The sequence below is a fragment of the Mastigoproctus giganteus genome, chromosome 8 (assembly GCF_048544385.1).
Source record: "Mastigoproctus giganteus isolate SK-2022 chromosome 8, ASM4854438v1, whole genome shotgun sequence".
Classification (NCBI taxonomy): domain Eukaryota; kingdom Metazoa; phylum Arthropoda; class Arachnida; order Uropygi; family Thelyphonidae; genus Mastigoproctus; species Mastigoproctus giganteus.
Genome location: NC_143582.1, coordinates 118,266,141 through 118,290,059, shown reverse-complemented (window position 1 = coordinate 118,290,059; position 23,919 = coordinate 118,266,141). Strand labels below are relative to the sequence as shown.

Sequence of the window (23,919 nt, the reverse complement as noted above, 5' to 3'; positions counted from 1 at the left end):
AAACGCAATTAACCATGGATGAAGTGCACTGCAAAGAGTTTTCTACAACGACTTACCTTCAACATTGGCTAGTTAAAAATGTTCAAAGTGCTTCTTGCATTAAAGAAACCCTTGCATATGGATTTTTTTATACTGAACTAAACTTGTTTAATTTATCTTCCAAAGGAATAGTCCAATAACAAAAAGCCTATGCCTGAATTTGATTTCATATACTCGAAATAACGAAACACACACTAACAGCTTTCACCCATTACCCTGCTAATTCTACTGTCAGCGTTGTGATGATAATATCATGATTTTCAATGTCAGTTAATGGTTTGAGCAAACGCATCAACTATTTAATTAACCCGATACCAGATTCTAATGATATGGGTATATGATTGATCTTTGTAGATGAAAAACTTGAGGCCAATATTCAAGACTGTTTGGTATTGCACAATAGATTTTCGCCGAGGCAATTACAAACTCTTTAGCGTTTGCATCCTGGCTTAAATTTTCATTCATTTAAAGATTAGTCACCAAATCTGTTTTTCATAATGTTTTATCGGCCTCCGAAACGCATGTAGTGAACTAAAATAGCTGCCAACTAAATGAAGAATGTCACCAGATCTATTTTGTTCCATATTGAAAGTGTCAATACGGTATAGTATTTTTTTTTTTTTTGTTGTTTAAATATAAAATAAAAGTAGAGTGCAACGCGCAAATTAGAAATCTTGTTTGAAATAAATAAGAAAACAACCATGGATTCGCATACATCGCATCCATAACCCCGTATGGGCACACACTAACCAACTCGGCTAGGATCTAGCTCCATGGTGGCTTCTATATTCCAGTACAGACTACATCTGAAAGTTTCGACACTTTCATGTTCAGTAAATACTCAAGACGGATTTAGTTTAAGGGAAAGAAGCTGTCTAATTAAGAACAGCTTGTCCTTTACGAATTACCCATGCTCTACATCTATATTCCATGCCTGAAAAACAATCTAATGTAAATTCTGCCAGTACAGTATTAGAAACGTAAAATAAACATTTAGATATCTTTAAATCATTCTTAAATAGCACGCGAAAGCCATCTAAGACTTAAAGCGAGAAGAAAAACTCAAAATAACAAGCTTTCTTTTCAGATTTCACAATATGCCTCCTGTCTTCGCCACATAAATGTTGATCTAACAAAGCGATGGGACAAAACGCGCATAAAAAGTTCTTCCAACCTTCGAAGGAATTTGAATTTACGCCTTCCAAAACGCTAACGTTCTTGCCGAGTCACACAGGTATAGTATCCCTCCGCGTGACTATATTCCAGTACGCCTAATGATAACGATCGTGAGAAAAAACAGATGGACGGATGTGCTGGAACCCCGAAGTGAAAGTGATTTTCATGGAATATTATCGTAGTTTCCAACTTGTAAACTCCTCAGACCCTATTTGGCGGTTATAAGCATTGTCGAAATAGTCACACTGGCAGCCACTTTCCTACCTCTAATACTATTAAAATGGAAGATAAAAAAGGAGAGGCCACTTTTGAATTATATATGCTAAACGATTGACATCAGAGAAAATCGAATAATTAAAGGCAGTTTCCAATAGTAAAAGATACACCACGGGACAAGAAATAAAGAACCGAAAGATTTAAATAAGACACAAATAAGAAAATCCATATTAAAGTTTAAGGATATTACTCACTGGAATCATTAACAAAGAAATAGGTACACCGAAAAACGTAGCTCTAAGTTACATGACTTAATTCTGATGCTCACTAATTTTCTCTTCCTCCTAGCACAGGTAATCAGATCGATTAGCATCGGTGGAAGGGGACCTTGCAGAGAAAATGAGATTCTAAGTCAGTAAATGAACAGGTCTGATTCCTTTCGAAAAATTCGGAAAGACAGATAGTATCTGATGGAAACAACCTATATGTTCTGGCGAATTCTACAATAGTCTTCAAGCTTTTTGGTAGGAGGATTACAAGTATACCAAAATCATTAACTAACATTACAACGGCTTTTTTATTTATTTATTTTTAAAATCACAATTCGGATATTATTGAGTCTTCTATAGAGTTAAAAAAAAATTAAAATAAAACTGATTTCAGAATCTCAGCCACGATATCAATTATAATATTTCGGGTAAAATAATTAAAATGTTCTATGTTTAAATTCGCAATAATAAACATTTCTCAATATTCCCACAGGGAAGCAAATTAAAATATTCAATAATCGAATGTACCGATTTAAATTTAAATGCGCATGCGTGTTGAGAGAGCACATTTGTTGGCCGAAATCACCTGCTGCAATACCTTGATGCTGAGAACACACAGTCCATCAAAATACATCGCTTACACAATATCAAATTCAAAATTATTTAAATAATATTGCTCTATTCCCTTTGACACATGAAGTACAATAAAGTATGATTAATAATCTAGTATGAAAAACTAGATTCTTTGAAAGAGCTTTCACAGCGAGAAACACATTTTGCAAACGATTTAAATTATACGTGAAGTGCAATAATGAAAGCGATGAAAGTCCTGGTTTTCATCAACTGTTATCCTTTAAAACCATAAAATATTCATTCAGTTTTAAAAGAATACATCTAAATGCATATTATACAGTTAATGTATGAGATTTATCATTTATAATTACACAACTATGAAATTTATTAGCCACAAAACACTTTTCCAAATAAAAAAAAAAGTATTTCTCTTTATAAACAAATGTTGCAAACAGAACGTTGTTTCGTTTGTTAGTTTGGAGACGCTTTTAAAGTCCGGAAGAAAGAAAGAATATTATAAAAACAATCCGAAATACATTAAAACATATTTGTTATGTACAAAACCACGTAAAAAGTTTAAAGGGAAAAAAAATCGGTAAATGCACAAAGTGAATTATGACTTTTCCAGTTTCATTCCAATACAGGATGATTATCTCTGCTCTCTTGCATATAATAGGTCATGCCGTGAGTCGCTTGCAAATGAGACTTACCGTGAGCGTCACCGTAAGGCCAAAGAAGACTAAAGACGACAGCAGCCATCAAAGCACACATAAAACGATCGCTTGCCATGTCTCATAACCCCATGGAATTCCGCAGTAAACTAATATCCTTTTTAACGCTATCAACACAGGACGTCAGTTCTTCTGTTCATTCGTCCGTTCTGTGTTCAGTGACTTTCGACAGTTTTTACATCTTTCTTCGTCTACCTCTGGTTTCTCTTATTATTTGGTACTTAAGAGTTTCGCTCCAGGACAGGCCGTCACAGATGTCGCGCAACTAACTCCGGTATTCGAAGTCTCACAGTTAGTTAGCCCGCCGCTGACTCTTCACTGCGCCACTACCAGTATCGGAAGGAGTTCTCGCGTGTGCTGCAGATAGGTAATACCTGCGATTTATTGCGCATGCTCAGAGAACCGATCGTTGGATTCTAAACCGTTCTTCCTTAGAAGGTGAGAGAAAGTAGCGTGATACAGTTAAAGCTGCTCTAACAATTTGCCAATACTTTGTTAGGGCTACCAGTGGGAGGGTGTTCCCAAAGGATTTCGTCCTCTCACTCAGTTTCACTTTGCTGGCCAGAGAAAAACGTATCACCTGCTTAGTTAAAGGTATCAATTCTGCCAATGTCTGGGGGAGGGGGAAGCTGTGGATTTCGGATACCTGGCATATAAGTGAAGATGAAAATTTATGCCATAATTATATGGCAAGCAGAATTATTACTTTTTTTTTCTTATAGGGGGAGAAAATAAAGTGAAAAGTAATGATGGCCATTCGCTGATGAACTGTAAAAACGGGTGAAACAGCACCTTTAGCTGAATCAAAAAATATATGAATTATAAAACTTATAGAACATAAAATTGATTATGAAATATTGATATAAAAATTATATATACGTAATTAATGTTTTTATTATTATTTTCTGAGGAAAATAAGATTGTTATATATCCCTTCTTTATGAGAATGAAACTCTGGCTTTTTTGCCACGCTATGTAGATCACAAAGAACATTCCAAACCATAAAGAGCAGTTCTCATAATAACTATAGTGGCAGCGAGGACAAGAAAGGCTTCTATTTACAGACTACAAGTGCTGTTATTTTCAATTTCGTATCTTTTATAAATTCGTACCTTATAAATAAGTTAATTTATTTTCCAAAAGAGCGATAAGCCATTATAGCTGCTGGATAAAGTTTTTCTATTAACCAATCATTTTATAGTTTTATTACTGTAAAGTATAAATTTGAGACCTACTGCGGCACATATTTTAATTATTTAACAGTAAACAGAACAAAAGTGTTTAAAACTGAGATGGCAAACTGGTGACCACCAGTGCGTCTGATCTAGCTTAAAGAGCAACTCCATCCAACACGTGATAATATTTTACCTGAGGCCAAAATGCTGGTAGCCCCAAACATTATAAAAAATTACAATTTTTAACCACCCATTGGAATCGCTCAAATTGATGGTTAGCATTTTGCAGTGTACTGCACGTGCGTTTTTGGGTCCTCCCATCTCAGAAGACACCGCAACAGAGTTGAAACAGATAGAAATATAAATTAAAATTTAACAAATGGCAACGGACTTCTTTATAGAAATTCATTTCATCCCCTGTACGGTCACTGTGAACTCCTGGCGACAGAATATTTCATAAACTTCGTTGGATTACACAAAAACATCGTCATCCACCCCCAGCAAAGAACAACTGCGAGGGCAACGCACTAAACTTTGCCCGACTGCCAAATCTTGTAATGGAGAGACACCTCTTCCTAACTGCCAAAATGACTACCGGAATAATCTCGGAGCCAAATGTATGAGAACTGTGCGGCTGGAGAATCCCTCAACCCGGACTGAGGTCAGCTTCAACACGTATGACCAACCCAAATACACTAGCCCTTAGCGACCGTTTTCTCTCGAGGCAGATGCTCATCACAGTCCAAGCAATCGAAGGAGACCTCTACAAATTTCCTAAGGATCGGAAATACCGGAGACAGATCCTTGATGGCCTAACCTCAACCGGGCAAACTGTAATGTGGGCAGTATAATAAAGTCAAAAATATGTCTGTATAATATTGTAAATAATGTAAAAAGTATAATATCTTTATGATTATATTGTAAATAATTTAACTGAAACTCATTTTGTTGTTGGCTCTGTGGTATGAGACCAAATCTCAATGTAAGTCCCGTTTCCCCAAAGACCGTTGTCCACCAGCAAATGTAAAGCCTCTGGATTGCTGCTGTGAAGGGTACATTGTATACAGCCTTCTGTATGCAATAAAGATTATAGAATAGATTTGCGCATGACGAATTAATGCCTGATAAAAAAAAAAACTCTTAAGTAAGCCAAGTTGTAGAAGAATGAAAGAATTGTTGCTTTCTTAAGTGGGATGCTAACCCGATTTTCGATTCATTTTTAAACGTATTATCTTAAGTCACTATATTTATCAAGAAATATGAATCTCCAAACCTGATGGCTGTTCAAAACATCTATAGAAATTTGGAATGATGAGCAGGGATCAGACAACAGATAGAACCCGACTCCAGGAACAAATAGCAACGACGTCTAGAACCAATGTGTAAGTATTGGTATTAAATATTGAAACAAGGCAAGAAGGATTGCTGAAGTTTGTACCAGGTCTGTTCAAAGGCATCAGGACTGCTGCGATATAGTGGAAACAGGCATATTTTCAGGGTGAGTGACTTTGTACCCTTTGAAATAGTATTCTTCTGAGTTTGACGCACTTCGCCCATCGAGTGGAAAGCAGATTTGTCAATTGCTGAACGCTTAGCCGTTGTATTACTCTTTATTACTTGTATACTTATACAAGTAATAAAGATGTATTACTTGTTGTGAAATAAGCTACAGCAGTAGCTTATTTCACAACTGCTACAGCAGTCGAATATTTTGGTAGAAAGAATACGGTTGGACCTACAGATTTTAGAATTATTCCATGATATGGACCACAATTGATCGATCTTGATTTAGACAAATATCGTTCCTCTTTTTCCCATAAATAAGCTAATATAGTGTATTATTTAAATGCAGACCATCTAAGGAAGCTTTAACTTGAAAACGGGTTGATGCACGCACTAAATGTGTTTATCAAATCACGCATATTAATTTGGGAAAAACACATATCTGTTTTTTTTTAAGTGTTTTTAATTTTGATCTACACACTGTTAATATCAGATCAACAGCTGTTCATCGGAATATCACGAATAGGCAAAGTTACATTATATTTAAGTTGGTCCTTATTTTTAATATTTGTTACGTTACATTTTATCTCCGCGATATTTTCATGTGAAGAAATCAGGGGCTTTTCTTCATTCAGTTTCTCTTCTTAAAGCTCAAAGTGCCTGAACTATAGTCACTTTAAAAATAATTATAATTTGTTCTTCAGTCTGCAACCTCCTTAATAAAATATACTATGAACTTTATACTTGAAAAAATTATTAAATGTGTTAAAATTGTGGTTGTGGGGGGAGTCACAACGAATAACAACGAGTATAACCCGATGATGATGATCACAATGACAATTAACCGAGCGCAGAATCAAAAAAGGGTGACAAAACAGGAATAAAAATAGACAAATAAAATTACGCTGATGAAAATAACATACACACAAAAAAAATATATCCTTCGGTTATATTTATATCTACACTATCGAAAAACAAGAGCTCTGCTTCGCCATGATCATGAAACCCATTAATTTTGTCCACTTACCCCAATATTTCTTGAACTTCATCTCCGTCAAGATGTCTGACATCATTATCCCTCCAGGATATATGGCGCTGTTCAGTATGGAGTGATATTGGCCATCATCTCTCTTTTCCTCTAACTGCATTTTCACTTACACCATATCTACTGCCGTAGGGGACTGCACAAAGTCAACAGAATCCAATTCTTTATTTTCCTTCTGTTAGCTGACCCTTAAGAAAGAAATTAAGGAATCTATTAACAAGGGAATTTGTTAGTTCCACACTTTCTATGATATGTATAGCAAATGAAAGTTAGCCGTTATCTTTAATTGACAATAAGTTACCTTAATATTCGATAATTTTAACCCACAGTTCTGAATTGCTTTCTGCTAAACTCTTAGCAGGAAGCCACCCACCTGCGGGATATAAGCTAATTTTCAACTGAAGCCCCCGACAGGATACTTATAGCAGAGCATGCTTATTTATGTGCGCATCAATTAAGAAGGGAATCATACAGACACAAAATTCAATGTCAGTATTAGGGACCAACGTGTGACCTGTAGCACCAGGAATGCGAGATACATATAACCGCACCATCGGTTTTATGTTATCTTTTTAATCGGATTTCTTCAGAAAAGCCCTCTCTAGTAGGGCGTTGCACATTCTCCTTAAAAAGCCTTCAGTACTTTTTTATAAAAAGTGTATTTTACTAAATTAAAATGGAGAAAGTCAAGGGGAGATTACAGCTTTCAATTATGATTTTTATTTCAGTATACTTTTGAAAAAAAAAAAAAAAGAACCGGTAATCAAGCCACAGACTACGTAAGGAAAATATATAAAAGTGTTCCATTGTGTTACCAATTCTGATATATATATATACGCTGTGCTGCCACTTTATTAGGTACACCCCTGCTGTGCACACAAATGGTTGTCCCGCATCGTTGCAAATCATCTGACCACAGTTGTGGATATAAATGCAGCAGAACGACCTTTCTAGTATCAGTTAAGCGTACAAACCGCAGCAAGAATGGGGAAAAGGAATGATCTAACGGACTTCGATCGTGGCATGGTAGTAAGTGCAAGAGGTGCTGACCAAAGCATCTCTGAAACGGCAGTTCTTCTGAACTCTTCACCCACAACAGTTTCAAGGGTGTATCGAGAATGGTGCAACGAACAGAAAACATCCTCTCAACGACACTCCTGTGGAAGAAAATCTGATTAGAGAGGTCAGAGGAGGATGGCTAGAATTGTGCAAACAGAGAGATGGGCCACAATGTCGCACATCACATCAGAATACAACCTTGGTGCGCAGAACAAAATATCGCAACGGACCACTAGTTGCACTTTTGTCGCAAATGGGCTACAACAGCCGACGGCCACATCGCGTACCTTTGTTATCAATGAAGAACAAGAGAGCACGCCTCCTGTGGGCACAGCAACACCAGCACTGGACTATTGAGGATTGGAAAATAGTTGCTTGGTCTGACGAGTCAAAGTTCCTGGTGCATCGTGTTGATGGAGGGCTCAGAATTTGGTGAAAACAACATGAATCCATGGACCCGTCACCTCTGACAACGGGTGCAAGGTGGTGAGACTGCTTCTTTTACTGGCACACATTTCGTGTGCCAGTAAAAGAAGCAGTGAACTACATAACACGTTGCTTCAGTTCAAATATCTGTAAAGGGAAACTGAAGTGCTCTATTTTAAAGTTTGCTATAATGTGCGCTATTTACTATGAAATGGTCGAAATAAAAGAAACAGGCTATTTTATCTTGGGTATATAAAAGATACAATGAAAAGTTATTGCATATTTTTGTATTTAGTGCAATGCCGGAGCTACTCCTTAGTGTTATGGTGTGGGATATGTTTTATTGGCACACGTTCGATCCATTGATACCCACAGATTCACGTCTGAATGCCACATCGTACCTAAACATCGTTTCTGACCAAGTGCTTCCGTTCATGTAGACAGTTTATGCTCAGTCAGATGGTTACTTCCAGCAGGATAATGCGCCGGTGCACAAAGCCCGAATCACTATGGAATGGTTCCAGGAACATGACAATGACTTTTCTTTGTTGCAGTGGCCCGCTCAGTCTCTGGATCTCAATCCTATTGAACCTCTTTGGGATACTCTGGAAAGGGCTGTTCGCTGCAGGCCTTCACCTCCGTCGAATCTCAAGGAACTGCGTGACACACTCATGTCTGCATGGTACTTTATTCATGCACAACGTTCGTTTTGAGCATCTTGTTCAATCCATGCCTAGATGAATTCGTGCTGTTTTGAAGGCTAAAGGAGGCTCAACACGCTACTAGGTAGGTGTATCGAATAAAGTGGGAGCACAGTGTATATATATATATACAAATTCGTATAAGTAAAAAAAAAGTGTTGAAATAATTTCACTCTCATATAGTTCTTGCTGTAATATCTTGTATTTTCAAACTGCTTTAGCAACGACTAAATACAGTTATGAATTTAATCGTTGTAAAATTCGGTGTAAATTTTCAGTAAAAAGGAGAAAAGTGCCCAGACGGGAATTGAATCACGTGCACCAACATCGGCTACATTACCAGATCTCATATGATAGTTTATGCCGAAAGGAAGTGATCGCATATAGCAGCATAGAGGTAATAGCTGATCAGCTACCCCGTGCCCGGACATCGTGAAGGGCACTCAGAATTTGAGTCTGGGCCCCACTACGAGGAAAGACCGTTTACTCCAAGGGCCTTGCTGGCTTTCAATGCCCATCCGCCCAAATAGTTCCCTTCCTGCTTGTTGTTTCATCTATTATCGATTTCTTTAAACTACAAAATTTTACTTTTTTTTAATTTCTTACTTTTGTGGACATCTTAAACAAAACTTAAAATAAACGATGTGTACTCAACTTACCAAAAATATCCACATACCATTGTGTTTGTAAAAACTTTAGTTTTGAGGCGTACTTCTAACTTTGGCCTCAATAACAGTATCGATCTGTCCTGAAGTACTTTCGACCATTCCCTTGTGGCAATCAGGAAGAATATGTATACATTTCTCTTCCAGTACAGTCAAAGAGAGGCATATTGGTAGCGCCCTATTCATCCGGCGTTCAAGTTCATTTCAAAGGTGTTCTATAAGAGTGAAGTTTAGACTAAAGCCATCTATTGGACTTCCCTCTCATCAAACCAGGTTTTTCCTAGATTTTACTCTGGTTGCTTTGTGTGATGGAGCATTATCGTGCTGAAATCTGAAGGGACCATTTCCACGGCGCAGCCACGATGTGGGCACTAAGGAATTGTCCAAGCTGTTCAGTACGAATCTGCATTGGTACGTTTGGTGCTAAAACCTGAGGTCCAAGTCCGAACCACAGAAGCAACTCCATATCACGACCCAGCTTTCTCCGAACTAGTTCCTCCATAGACCCTGATTGCTGTTCGAAATCCAAGAACAAAGGTGTTAGGTACCACCGCTAGCTACGTTTGAATGAAAACCATACCTCTCAGGAGCTTAAACAGTAAACGCACTTATGGACATCTAGAGCATTTTAATTAAATTTGCGAAGAGTGAGCAGATCTTTCTAAAAGAACTAAATACGAAATTTTATGGAATTCCATCCACAGAGAGTCGTGCTGTTGTATACGGAATGGTGGAAACACATTTATTTTTTTTTATTGTATTAGGCAGTCCCAGCCAATCTTCGAAAACCCTGTCATACTTTTAAAGTTTCATACAGGTTAAAACTGAGAATAAACGCAAATATATAGAAAATAGCATATAGATACAGTTTATTTTTGTGTGTGAGGGCGATTCCCGGCAAGACTATGGCAACCCGCCATGTGTTTTTGAAGATACAGACAGGAGGACATGGTGAACACAACGGGTGCTTTAAGATAATATATGTTCGAGCCTGGGAAAAAAAAAACAGGCACTCAATTCACCCCTCCGTACTGAAGCTATGGAAGAAAAGGCCATGTGATCTTGAGGCGCCTGTTTTTTAATTTACTTCTACAATAAAACGAACTTGCAGATGCAATAACCACGTAAATAAGGAACAGCGATTTCCTCATAATTCTCTTTTCATAAAGATAATAAACCAGTTGCTATTTATTCCACATCTCAGACGAGTTCTCTTCTCTTGCTGAAGTCCGATGAGTTAGTCACTAATATTGATTACTAATATTCGCCGAGAGCTGAGATGAAGAAAGGGTGGAATGCAATAGAATCGTACGATTTCAGATATAAGTGTACGCTATGGCCGGGGGAAAATTCTAACCGAAACACCGTTATCGCTGGTCCAAAGTTGAAGCAGTTTCTAACAATCACTTTGAGGTTGTCGACTGGCAAGACATGCCACTGTAAAAATAAACAAAAAATAATTGGACCACCGAAAATTCTGCAGAAGCACTCGAAGGAAGAATGCGAATCATTAGCGGGGTAGATGGGTGATCCCAAGGAAAACATTAGCCAACAAGTTAGTAATGTCGATTGTCAACAGGAATGCAGTATATTTACGGAAAGTTAAACCAAACTCTTAAAGCTCGCAGTGAAAGATGATTAGAACGGTGGAAGCGACCGTTAATGGTACAGCCCACTAAGGCTGCATATTGGAAAAGCAATTATCTGGAGAACGGTGATAATTATAAATAATGTGTTTTCGCTTACACTGGTGTAAAGAATTGTTGAAACAGTGAGGAAAATCGGTTTGTTGATAAATCCCAAATAATCTCATTCTAGAAATAGGTGCCGACTGCAATTCAGCTACCCAACTCACCTGAATTAACTTTTATTTTCTTTCGCGCAAATCGCCCCCTTTCTTATTCTTCTCGGAGACTGATGAGCAATACGGAAACGCACACGATAACATTGCTTTTCGTTCATCGCCTAATAAAGTAACGACGGGAAATCACTTTAACAGCAAAAATTGTGATGAATGCACGCAGATTGCAAATCTTTAAACATTACCAAAATGCAAATTAAATTCAAACAATATAGATATTATCTACGAGGAGTATATTAAACCGAATGAAAATTGTGCATTACGGGAACGTTAGTTCTACCGTTATTCATAATATGCGATAAAAATAGTCGAACGTGCAAAAGTTAATACCCCAAATTATCGAAATCTCAAAACTCAATCATTGTTTTTAGATGTACTTAGGAAGAGATAAACTTATATAAAAAAAGGACACAAAAATACGCGAAAGCAAGGAGAAGAGAATTCTAAATTTAAGTGTTGTCCGGGTGCACGTTTCATTTTAAGGTTTCTGTCTTCTGTTATGCGATAGCCAGTTACCAAGCGTGTACAAATCACTCCTCCTCTGTCAAGAATCGAATGTCTTGCATCCAGTCCATTGTTCGAGTTCAGTAGTTGACTGGAAGAATTTCTAGAGGCCCTTCAACCGAATTTTTCAGCCCGCACAATATTCAAATCAGCCTGTGAGCACACTTCTACAGACGTAACGTACAATGTATTCTAGGCAGTTGATTCATCTATAACCCAACAACATACTCGCGAAAAGAAAAGAAAAGAAAAGGAGTGCATCGTTTGGCATAGAAAGATAAGAGCTACATTTCGTGTGCCAGTAAAAGAAGCAGCGAACTACAATTTAAAAGAACATGCTTCTTCAGTTCAAATATCTCTAAAGGGAATATCTTAAATATATCTTGGGTATAGATAAAATTATCCATAACAAACTCAACTATATCAGTGTTAAAACAAACCGCTGTACATATAAAATAATAATAATGATGTGTCTCTACGAGCAGAAAAAGTAAAGTGCAGCCATTATCAACCCACTGCAGGATGGAAGTCTCCTCAACAATTCGTGCTGAGGGAAATGGACCATAATCTGCCACGCTGGTCCAGTGCTACTTCTTATCATTGCTAGTTCACAGTTAACCAAGGCGTAGTAAGCTTTGCGAAAGCACCTGCCTGAAGACCCTTTTACCAAATTGTATTCATCAATTAATACCGTTATCCTCGCGAATTATAATCAGCAGTTACCGTTTGGTTCCGGAGCACCCAGTGACGGAACAATGTGCCCCTCGAGTCAAAAAGCAGAATCAACAAAAAGCGGAAACCTGCAGAAGAAGTAGCACGAAATTGTTTTGGTGGAGAAGGGGTTATCTTTGTGTTTTCGAACTCTTCAATTATATTTTTATTCTGGATGTTTAATCCGTGAAAAATTACATTCGCTCACCTTTGCTAATCACTGACTTCAAGAAGTGCCCACCACGCGCATACGCTGCTCATATGCAGTCAGTCAGATACTGAGGCAGTTCAAGCAAAAAGGAGTCACCACCTCCCTTTAAAAGCATTCCTGTTGTCCACGTTTAAAATCCATAACAATGTTGCTGTCTGCAATTCAAAGCTCATCCTCGACCACCGTCAGGAGTACAACGAGTCGGTTGTTAAAAGTATATGGCACACGTGAGTAGCTATGCCCTATTTAATGCATCCCTCAACAAGGTTGATGGATAAGCTTTGGAGTCTCACTGTTGCTTTGTTCCAGCCTCATACAAAATTTAATCACGTATCACTGCCTTAAAGCGCATGGAATATCATTCAAATCTGCCAGATCAAAAGATGTTTTAATTTCTAAGCGACTGTCACAAAAAGAAATCTAGGTTTAATAGCAACTGTTACAACAGTGCCACTACCACTGATACTGTGATGAAATTAGTCATTCTTGGGCGAGGGTTGCGTGATTATTCTCCCGAAAACTCAAGTTTTTCCTTTACCAAAAACTTTCAAACTGAGGGTAAAATAGACGCAGTTTAAAAACATTATGTTCCAATGTTCCATAGCTTCAGTTGCCTCAGCACTAATTCCAAATGAGAAACCAACCATCACATTGCAGCCTTTTGCCGCATTACATTTGTGGCCAGTCTTTACAAATACCCTCTGTAGTTATTTCAAAGGATACAGAGGTCTTATGAGGAAAACTTTGTTCCAAAACTCACCACCAAAGAAACAAAAAACAATGATTACTCAATTTTAAGTAATAATTGTTCATTGTAGAACTTTTCGGCTCCCAGAAAGTTCCGGAAGCGAAGGGCAGCATTTCTGAATTCAGAGCACGAGCGCAGGTATGATATAGGAACAGACATGTCAGGACTACTGAAGAAAGTCTTTATCAGAAGCTTACCACGTGATGCTGAGCTGGGAAGCCGTGAGTTAAAAATTGCGTGGCAGTTCTTATGGGGGTAGGCGATGCACAGGTGAAACGGTTAAGCTGTTCACATGATATTCAGTACAAAGGAATGGAAAAATATTCTTTATATATACCTGTATACCTGAAAAAAAATATCTGAAGTTTTGAAACGGATCAGAGCAATGTTCTCCAGTTGGGAGAACCAACAGTTGATGTATTCACTTTATCATTTTTAATTATCAGCGGCCAATCAGTTTTATTTGCAATGCTCACCTAGAAAGTCTCGAGAAATTTGATGATCTAAACAAAAGTCATCCCTTCTTATGAGGGAAGTGGATCCAGATGAAATAAGTGCAGAATTCATTCCAGAAATGTAGAAAACAACCTTACCAAGCAGAGATTTATTCCACCATTTTGTTAGCATTGATACTCATGTTTATCTTGCATCATAAAGTGCCTTATAAAAGCTTTTAAGCTGGACGACACATTAGTGATGTGTCATCGCCGAAATTAGTCCAGTAATAATTGTTACAGTTCTGATACGGTTTCAGCCGTGTTGCTCGAAGGCAACGGGAAAACTGCGAGCTTGGTGGACGCGTGTTTTGTTAAATAACGAGATAAATCGCTCGAGCAGAGATCGTTTCCTGCGGAAATTCGCGTTAAAACAAACTCGTTCAAGTTGTGCTGTGCTGAATTTAGAGAGAATTTTCATGCCGAAACTCCCTCGAAATGCATTGTTCAAGGCAGAGTACAGAACTGATGTACAACCGAGTTTGTAGTGAATGCGTTTTGAATACACAGGCGTCTATAGATTACTCCAAGCTATCTGATATGTTGCAGAATCTCAGGACTTGTAAACTTACTTAATTGCTGCGAAGCGTAAGTTAAGAATGTAGCTATGCCTTAACAATCTAAGAGATAACGATGTCAGATGCAGATTGAACATATAAGGTAGTAGTGGACTGCCTAATTCGCAGAAGATATTTGAATGACCTTATGAGCTCTTCTGACACAAGACATCCTAAGAGAGAAATCATTTTTGTACAAGACGTTATAAACTTCCAGTACCTCACAAAAATATCCGGATACCGATTTTCAAAGTTAATTGGATCTTTCTAGATTAAAAAAGTATCCCAGGCCGGTATAATGTGAAAGTTGTATGAGTCACCCAAGTTAGTTGTTCTTGTCAGCGTGTACAGCTGAGCTGACTGATTTGAAAAGTAATACTGTTTCTGGGTGTCATAGTATTGACATGTCGATTCGTGCAATTTCTGAATGCCGAAAGCATCTGAGGTCGACTTTCCATCAAGAAAGTCGACCTCAGAGGTTATCAAGAAATAGAAGCATTATGGCACCACTGTCCAGTAACGCACATAAAGTCCACGGAAGCTCACTCCACGTGAGTAGATGGTAATCGGAGGGATAAACAAAACATAACACGATCATTCTGTCACATTTCCTTACAAATTGTCAACCAGAAGTTGACGGCATCACCAAGGTTGAGGTCTGCACGAACATAACTTCATGGCCCATCTGTTTACATAGGAAAGCAGTAGACAAAAGATAAAACGCATAAGACAAAAGCCACTGCATGGAGCAAAGAACGCCATAATTTATCTGAAGAACAGTGGAAATTAGTTCTACGGAGACGAATCTAGCTATACCATATTCCAATTAGATGGGCATGAGAGAAGGATCTCAGGAAAACATTTGTTGCTGTAAAGCAATTGTGCCAACAGTTTCATTGTTAGCACAATGCATTCCAGCAACAAATGGATGAAGGTGGCATGGACAATGGCATGGACAATGGCATGGAAAATGGCATGGATGTGGGGTTGTTTCTTATAGCATGGCCTAAGACCTTGGTGGTTTTCGGGAGAAACCATGAACATCTACGTCTGTCTTGGCATTTTGGACAATTCTCTGCTCTTTGGTACTGAAGGGTACGAAGGTGGGGTTATGACGTGGGACTGTTTCTCATGACACGGTCTAAGGCCTTGGTGGTTTTCGGGGGAAACCATGACCATCGACGTCTATCTTGGCAAATTGGACAATTCCCTACTCTTTGGTACTGAACCACGTTTGTTTCAAAATGATAATGCTGACATACCATACCGCCAGTGCTCTTCGAAAACAATATAGAGGAGAGTGGAGTGTGTTGTAGCGGCCAAAAGGGACCGAGGAAACGCTACTGAAGCAAATGGCAGGCATCAATGTGATAGCGGCATGTGTCCAGATAATTTATGGAGGTGGTGCATAAATCTATTTTTGCTTTCACCTAACCGAATTATAATTTATGATTGAGTTCGCAATCATAAATAAGAAATATTTATAAAATTTACAATCACAAACCATGAAAAGGCCGATAGTATGCGCACAGGTCGATCCGTTTCCTAACAGATGTGAGCATTCCCATAAGCGCTTATTCTTTAGAATACAAACATAATTCAATAAAGATAAGAATTTAGTTATCAATGCTTCTATTATCAATATATTTAAAACACTGAAGCGTTTAAAAACTCACATCTGTATCTCTTTCTGACTGAAACAGATTTTTTTTCTCCTCTTCTGCTCCAGATGGGCAAGTTCTATTTAGAATAGGCGCAGCCCTTTTTCAAAAGAGCGCATTTCATTTTCTTACTTCATACTTAATTGCAGCGCTGTTGTGAGGACGATAGCTTTTAAACTACGGATCATTTAAGGAAATACTATAATATAAAATTTTGAAGAAATAATTAGGAAAAGCCGGCTTACTTTCATCCACCATTCTTCTACTTTTGCGTATTGGTTATGGGCAACCATTTACATTACTCTGGAGTCACATTCATTTTAAATTGAGCAGATGTTACTCAACCTTCTTTAAACTGGCTAAATCATCTAGAGAACTGGAGATTAAATACGAATGGGATTTGAGAACGGAGAATCAATTTAGTTGTGCGTAAACGAGCTATACAGCCACTTAATTCTATGACTGCGCTTGTATCAACGTACAACAAAGCAGCTGGGACATTATAAACAAGACAGATCTAATGATATTTGTAAATGTCATGCGGTTGACCTTCTAAATTGGCTGACCTCCAGTGACAAATGCGAAGCAATTCCTATAATGTATATAGACGTTTATATAAGTGGGACTGCACATATCTGCTTGGCTCTTGCAGCTAAGAATTCTCAATCTGGAGTTAGTTTTCTTAATGGCACGTTTTACTTGTTTTGTTCTTAATAAAAATGGACAATTTAAACAGGTGATTAATAAAAGTGGACTGGGGATGAAAAATTAAATTATGATAAAGGAAACCAGCACGCAGATGGAAAACTATTACCAAATACAAATGGCACAACAAAGATTTTCCTTAAAATGCTACTTAAGATTGACAAAAGACTAAAAATGAAGCACTCTGGAAAAAGTAAAATTAAATATCTTCCCTGTTCCACTTCGGAAAGGCGCAGAAAATGGATGTCGACAAAGTGCCAATGCTAGACGAAAGTTGTACAGAAAGGTTGGCTGGGTCGCAGCAGTGTCTCCAACGCCTTTATCTTCACCAGTCAAGGCCATGACTTGCCAATTTCATGGTTGGGTGCTAGAACATGTAAAGACAGTTTCTACAGCAGACTCAGATTCACTGTCGGCTTTTACAGAGTAAACAGCTTACCATTTGACTTCGCCTACACGATTTTTTTTTTCTCTTTGTGTAATGTTCACCGAGAAACAATCTGTTGTGCATTTTATACATTATGGCTGTAAAATACAGAAGCCATTCTACAATGGTAAGGAATTTGTTATCCTCAATGCATTCTTAAAATATCTCCTAAGCGCATCACAAGAGAAAAAGGAAGAGAAACACTGAACACATACCAGCGTGCGTATGAGTACGCAAGCATACAGACGCAATGATCGTGAGGAAACTTTGTCAAACCAAAATTGATTCTCTTTCTACTCAGAAATGGAGTTTCGATCTTGGCTCTTTAGATTTCTGTTTTCTCCACGGTTTCGCGAAAAGCCTTGGCCAGGTTATGAAAAAAATATTCGAGGATGTCACCAGTTGCATGCTTCAATTTCTAGGTGGCGCGACTACCACTTTGCACTTCACCTAATAATCGGAGAAATAAAAAATAATAATAATTGGACTACTCGCTCTTGCACTCCACAATTATTGTTCAACGTACAACAGCGATCGTTGAACAACTACTTACAAGAAGCAGTGGCAAGGTGATCCTTATGAAATAGGAAAGACTGAGCTTGATCTAAGCAGCGCTGAAGTATAGTCCACCATGCTTTTTATGATTTCATGAAGATAGTTGACGAAGCAGAATATCTGTTTATCTGTGTGTGTGTGTGTGTGTGTGTGTGTGTGTGTGTGTGTGTGTGTGTGTGTGTGTGTGTGTGTGTGTTCACGAGCTGATTTGCATGTTCTGCAGGGTGAAAAACTTGGAATAAATCAAAGAGGAATCCTAGTCCCTCCGCCTGAGATCGGCTGACTACAGTCTCCAATGAAGAGGACCTCTAGTCTTCGACAGGAATCGAAACCAGATTTCACGAAACTTATAGCAAATGGCAAACTATCGTGCTAAGCTATCATGGAGTAAAAATTCAGAAAACATGGCACAATTGAGCTAAGTAAAGGAAAATCACAGGTGCTAGTCCACGAGATCCGCCTTACCATATTCAAAATAACAAGGATAAGTGCTGATCCGAGTGCAAGTGCATACGGATGTCATGTCGCGATTATAAACCCACTGTTTACGATAGAGAAATCCGAACTCTAAGATCAGATTCTGTAACCGCTCGTTCTTGACACGATTTAACGTCGTCTGATATCCTCGGGATATATGACGTGCATTCAAATTTTATTCATGATGCGTACATCTGCACTGGTGACAAAACTGCTTCATTTAGACAAATCAGCAGAATTTCTCCACGTGAGACTGTCGGCGGTCAATATTGCAGCTCGAGTGATTTTATGATGTGACCGATGTGACATCCCAAGTGGTTTCACCCACGCTTGTTTGAAGATCAGATAGTCTCGGCACTGCGAAAGTATACTTTAATGGTCATAGGAGAGTCAAGATAATGTCATGGTAGCATTTTACGAGTGGCGTCAAACCTACGTGCAAGGCAACGCACTATTCCTCTTGACATTCCAAACCCAGGTCGCCCAACCTCATGGCAACAGCCTTTTGGCTGTCTGAAATCAACACAGCTATTCTCATGCAATAGGACAGTTCAAGAATTCTGACTGACAACACTGCTATATGGCTTTGGCCAAAGAGTGTAGCCCATATGTCTAGCTATTCCATACAGCTGTTACTATACTTCTGTAAGTACTGAGTGACTAGGATAGGTCTTTGAGGACATGCATTATTATCATCCATTAATAACAAGTCTGAACCAGTCGCCTCTGTAAAAGAGAGAACACCAGGATCTCATCCCGACATTTTACAGCAATAAAAGGCAACACAATTATCGCAAGAACACACGAAACTCAGTGCGGCTGTTGGAAATGAATCCAGCCCTCATCATTATCGTATTACCTCAAAATATGCCACTTTACAATATGTTCGTGGGATGTAATAGCGTTATTAAGACGGGGAGGAGTTAACTGGGGTGAATACAATCATTAATGGTATTTTAGCAGTCACACTAGCATGAACCATGCTCCTCTCAAAGATCTTGTACCACTGCACTCTCGCTGCTGACCACTCGGCCTGGTCAGGCCTTGGGTAACTGTGATAATTAACACGCAATGATTATTGCATTTCTGCATTATCTTAAAAACACAACAATTTTCGAATGCTATTTTCCTGATCAGTTAGTTTTCCCATACAAAAACAAAACCCTCTCAAAAACATAAATGATAGCTAGATCCACCGTTATCAGCTCAACTTCTCTCCAAATCAAAATGCATCAACATCAATGATCCACTTGAAAACTGCATTGGATTCATTACTAAAGCGAATCATGGCCATTGTTCCTGGATCCACTAGACACGTTGTCGGCACCAATTCGAATGAAATCATTCGACATGGGGACAAGGGAGCACAGCTAATTTGTCGTGATTCATTTCGACTCCATTCATTAAGCCCTCTGTAGAGGGTATGCTTGGATGCAAGTTCTGAAGCAATTTTCGTGTTGTTATGGCGTCTCCCACTTAGGGTCAGATAATGGTAATTTTAATGTGGAGGTGGCAATAACGGTATCGGCCTGGTGTTGCACAGACAGTTCCACAGGGTGTGGAAACCATCAGTACTAGCAGCGAAGACTGCGTATCCATTCATGTCCATTAACATCGATAAGGGTTCTCTCTTCTTACATTAATTTTAAAAATTAATTAGTAACAAAATACCGAATTAACTTAAATAACAATAAATGTTAGAACAATTTGACTTACCTCTACTGGTTGTCATTCAGATGATTCTTCGACGTTTTTTCCCTCTTAAATTGGTCGCAAAGATATTCGGCTCTACACAAAGGATTTGAGAAAGAAAACAACCATGTCTTACCTAGTGAACTAATTTCATTTCAAAACTGTAGCAAATTACACGCTAAAAGCTTAGCGTGATTCAAATCCATGGACGTGCTTCCCCCCTTTCTATCCGAAATGCAGTGCATCCTGAATAACGTACTCACGTTGAGTGTCACACCATAGCCACGTATACTTACAACCTGTGATAGAATAATATTCACTAATAATTCCGATTGATTGTTAGAGGGTGACCAGAACCAGAAACATCCTCCATGACGTATTTGAACTCGTGGTGTCCAAAATGTCAGTTTATAATCATTTTGAATATTAGCAGGACTAATTTACGAAGGTTGTTCACAAACCAGCAGCAACAGGAGCTCAATGTCAGGAATCACGTGGCGTGGGTTACGTATAACAGAAGACAAGACAGGTGTGCAGCAACAGTTTCGTAAATGCACATGCGCGGAAAAGTTGTTTCACTGGATGAGAAATGTAAATATGCGTTGCAGGTGCTGAAGACAAACGCATAAATATTGAAATCATGGAAGAAGCGAAACAGGAAGGATGTACACATGATCCATCGCTCTGTCATTTCGAAATGAGCGCGATAACAACTACGCAATGTGAAAGTGATATTGATTATTGCGTACGACTGGGATATTATGCAATACCATTCGTTTCTGGATAATAATTAATACTTCGAAAGCCATAGTATTTCTTGAGGACAGCGACACTCATCTAGCACGACAATGAAGTGTCGTGTGTGATTGGTCTGTGAGGCCTTCCTGCGGAGGTGGTAACAGTAAAGTCCTTGAGCACACCTTCCAGCCTCCTATTCTCCGGTTATGAGTCCTTGCGAGTTTCATTTGTTCGACAAGGTGGAACGTGGAGTGAACTCAGAAGTGAACGTTTCTTCAAGTAGTGTATCGTATTTTCACTAGTATTTGATGAACCCAAATATGAACCTGAATAAAAACCTGAAAAAAACCACCATCAAGCTTGATGGTGGTTTTTTTCAGGTTTTGTTTCAGAGACTGTTTGTAATTTTAGTATCTGAGTAGAAGATAAATGCTTGCACAAATAGTATACTTATATATAGTTAGATGACAGCAGTTTATGTATCTCATTGGCAATTTATTTGTTTCGCTGCCATATTCTGAGTGAAGGATCATATTTCTTGTCTATACTGTTGTGCATAATCCCACAAGATTTGAGCAGTTTCTTTTCTCCCTATGTTTACCTAGACAGTCTTGAAATTATTACTCTCATCAAGTCCCCAACCTCCGTAAAATAAACTTTAAAAATGTGCATTTTTTCCATCCGTATGACACCACCATGAAGCGTTAAAAGTGACCTGCTACGCTAGAGTATGGGAGCGTGAATGATCTAAGATCAATAGAAGACTTTTTCAACTCCAATATCCCTAAAGCAGTATGTTAAAGGATAACCTAGAGATGGCGATTTAAAAGAAAGGGATTAAAGAAAATAGAAACGCGATACGATGAAGAATTAATCAGCTGTTTGAGTGCATTTGGATTCTCCAAACAGGTGTTTTCTTTTGTTAATCCCGGAGGTGTCACTGAATTGATTTTCCACTGAGTCTGCAAAATCAATTCATGTTCATGTGCTGTTTTATTGGTCAAATGCAGTACCCAAAAAAAGAACTTGCATAGCTTTGTTCCCTACAGGCAAGCGCAAAGAAAATGCAAATAAAATACTAATAATAATAAAATCCTTGTCAATATTCCAAGTGGCAATTTTTCTGCAAAAGTGTTGGGGAAAAAAGGGAGTGTTTTGATTTCCTTTTATGGTTTTCTGCAAGTCAGCGTGTTTAACTTGACGAGTACAGCTGCCATTATACGCTATACAAAACTGGACATTTAAAAATCAATTTATATTACACTTTGTTAATAAAAAAAAAAACAGGAAATACTTCAAATTACCTTTGTGCAATTATATCTGAAACAAAACCTGAACCTTTATAGAGGCAGCAACAGATTATATCCGAAAAGGATTTATCAGTACCAATTTACTCGAAGTGCACAAGCAGCATTGAGAGAAACTTAAAATATTGGTTAATTATGAATTGTATAAATAAATTAATCTTTATTAAGGTAGGATACAATATATCCATCACAGCATGTTGCCAGGGGTTTCACATGGATAGAAATATGATAAAATATTAAGATTATAATATATAATGATAATAACAACACGATATACAAGGATCATAAAAAATATCAAAACTAAATCAATCACATAACAATCCACGAACAGATACTCTATGAGCAATTCACCATATGTCTAGATAAGAGGATACTCGGCTCATAAACAGAGTGGCACCGAAAGAGATTATACATTACTGGGTGGGGAGCAGATCATGTGCTTTCGTTAGGATCCTTTCCCTGTATTTCTCGTCACATGCGAACTGATTAAGGTCCACATCCAGTGACTATGTCCTTGTTAACATTTGTGTAGGTAGAAATCTCTCAGATATACGCAGTCTACCATGGGTCGAGCACAACTGAAGAAATGCTCTCAGCGCAAGAGGGGGAACTCTCCATCGGATCACGTCCCAGATGTTGAGAGGTAGAGATCTTTCCCGTGAGCGCTTGCACAGTGCGAGTTAGGCCTCTCTCTTCCATCTTCACTGCCAATCGTTCCAAGTCGGTCTCAGGAGTAGATAGCAATATTTTTCCCCCATAAAACTCCATTTGCTGGAGTTTTTCGTCCAGCAAAACAGGTAAATCGACCAGAGAGTTCGCTGCTGTGGAGGTAACTGAGACTTCTATGTGGTCCATTTAAGTAACCAAAATTCAGCTGCATATAGTGGTTTTAAAGTAGATTTGGTTGCAGAACCCTGTAGAGAACGCGTGGTAAAATGACTGTCTGGATGTATCTCTTGGTGGTACCTGGATTTGTAACATAACAGCTACTGCAACCGAAATCATCCAGCGATTTCAGTTGCAGTAGCTGAACCGTAACTTTGCGTCAAAGGTCAAAGATCATCTGGAGGTCACGATGCTTTGCTACTCTTTTGATAATTTTTTTCTTCATGCGTAGACTGAATGACTGTTGGTTCGGGCTTCAGTGACCACTCAAGCGGACTTGTCTGGATTAATCTTCACACCAAAGAATTTGAAGTACCGTAGTTTCCTAGTTTAGTGAGGCTGTTGTCAATTTCATTTACTACATCTTGCATGTTATCATGGTCCTGTTATTTGCAAGCAGTGCAATGATGGCACTGAATAAGAGACCTGATAAAACGCCGGCGACGAATATCAAATAAATGAAAAGTGGCTAGTAAACAAAAAACGATTTATCGTTTTTCATTTACTAGCCACGACATTCGTCGCCGATGGCGATCACTTAATACAGGCTTTCTACCACAATTCTGATTTCTCAATTATTTCGACTCACACCCTTTCTTGAAACTCTCATTCTGATAATGAGTTAGAATGTGTGTCCACACACACATTCCCATGGAACTCATTACAAAAAAGAGGAGCACAAATTAGCACGACTGACCATTCCACTTGACTGAGCTGTTCCCAAAGGCGCAAAATGGCCCAAGTAGTTTATGCGCCTAAAACCAACAACAACAGTTATTTATATGAATTACTGTATCTTATCACGCAA

The 23,919-nt window shown here is 38.4% G+C and overlaps 1 protein-coding gene across 5 annotated transcripts in view; it reads right to left on the bottom strand.

Annotated features, from left to right (window-relative positions):
- The window catches only part of LOC150081782 (opioid-binding protein/cell adhesion molecule homolog), a 298,024-nt gene extending 291,172 nt beyond the window's left edge, over positions 1-6,852 (bottom strand). For 2 of the 5 annotated variants that reach the window (XM_090379653.1, XM_090379656.1), the window contains exon 1: positions 6,710-6,852. In XM_090379653.1, the coding sequence (XP_090235779.1) occupies positions 6,710-6,830 (121 nt within the window). In that variant the 5' untranslated portion in view covers positions 6,831-6,852. Of the gene's footprint in view, positions 1-2,983; positions 3,318-6,709 lie in introns of those variants that run through there. The other 3 variants (XM_090379654.1, XM_090379655.1, XM_090379657.1) reach the window with 2 other exon arrangements.
- Between the last annotated feature and the right edge of the window lie 17,067 nt (positions 6,853-23,919).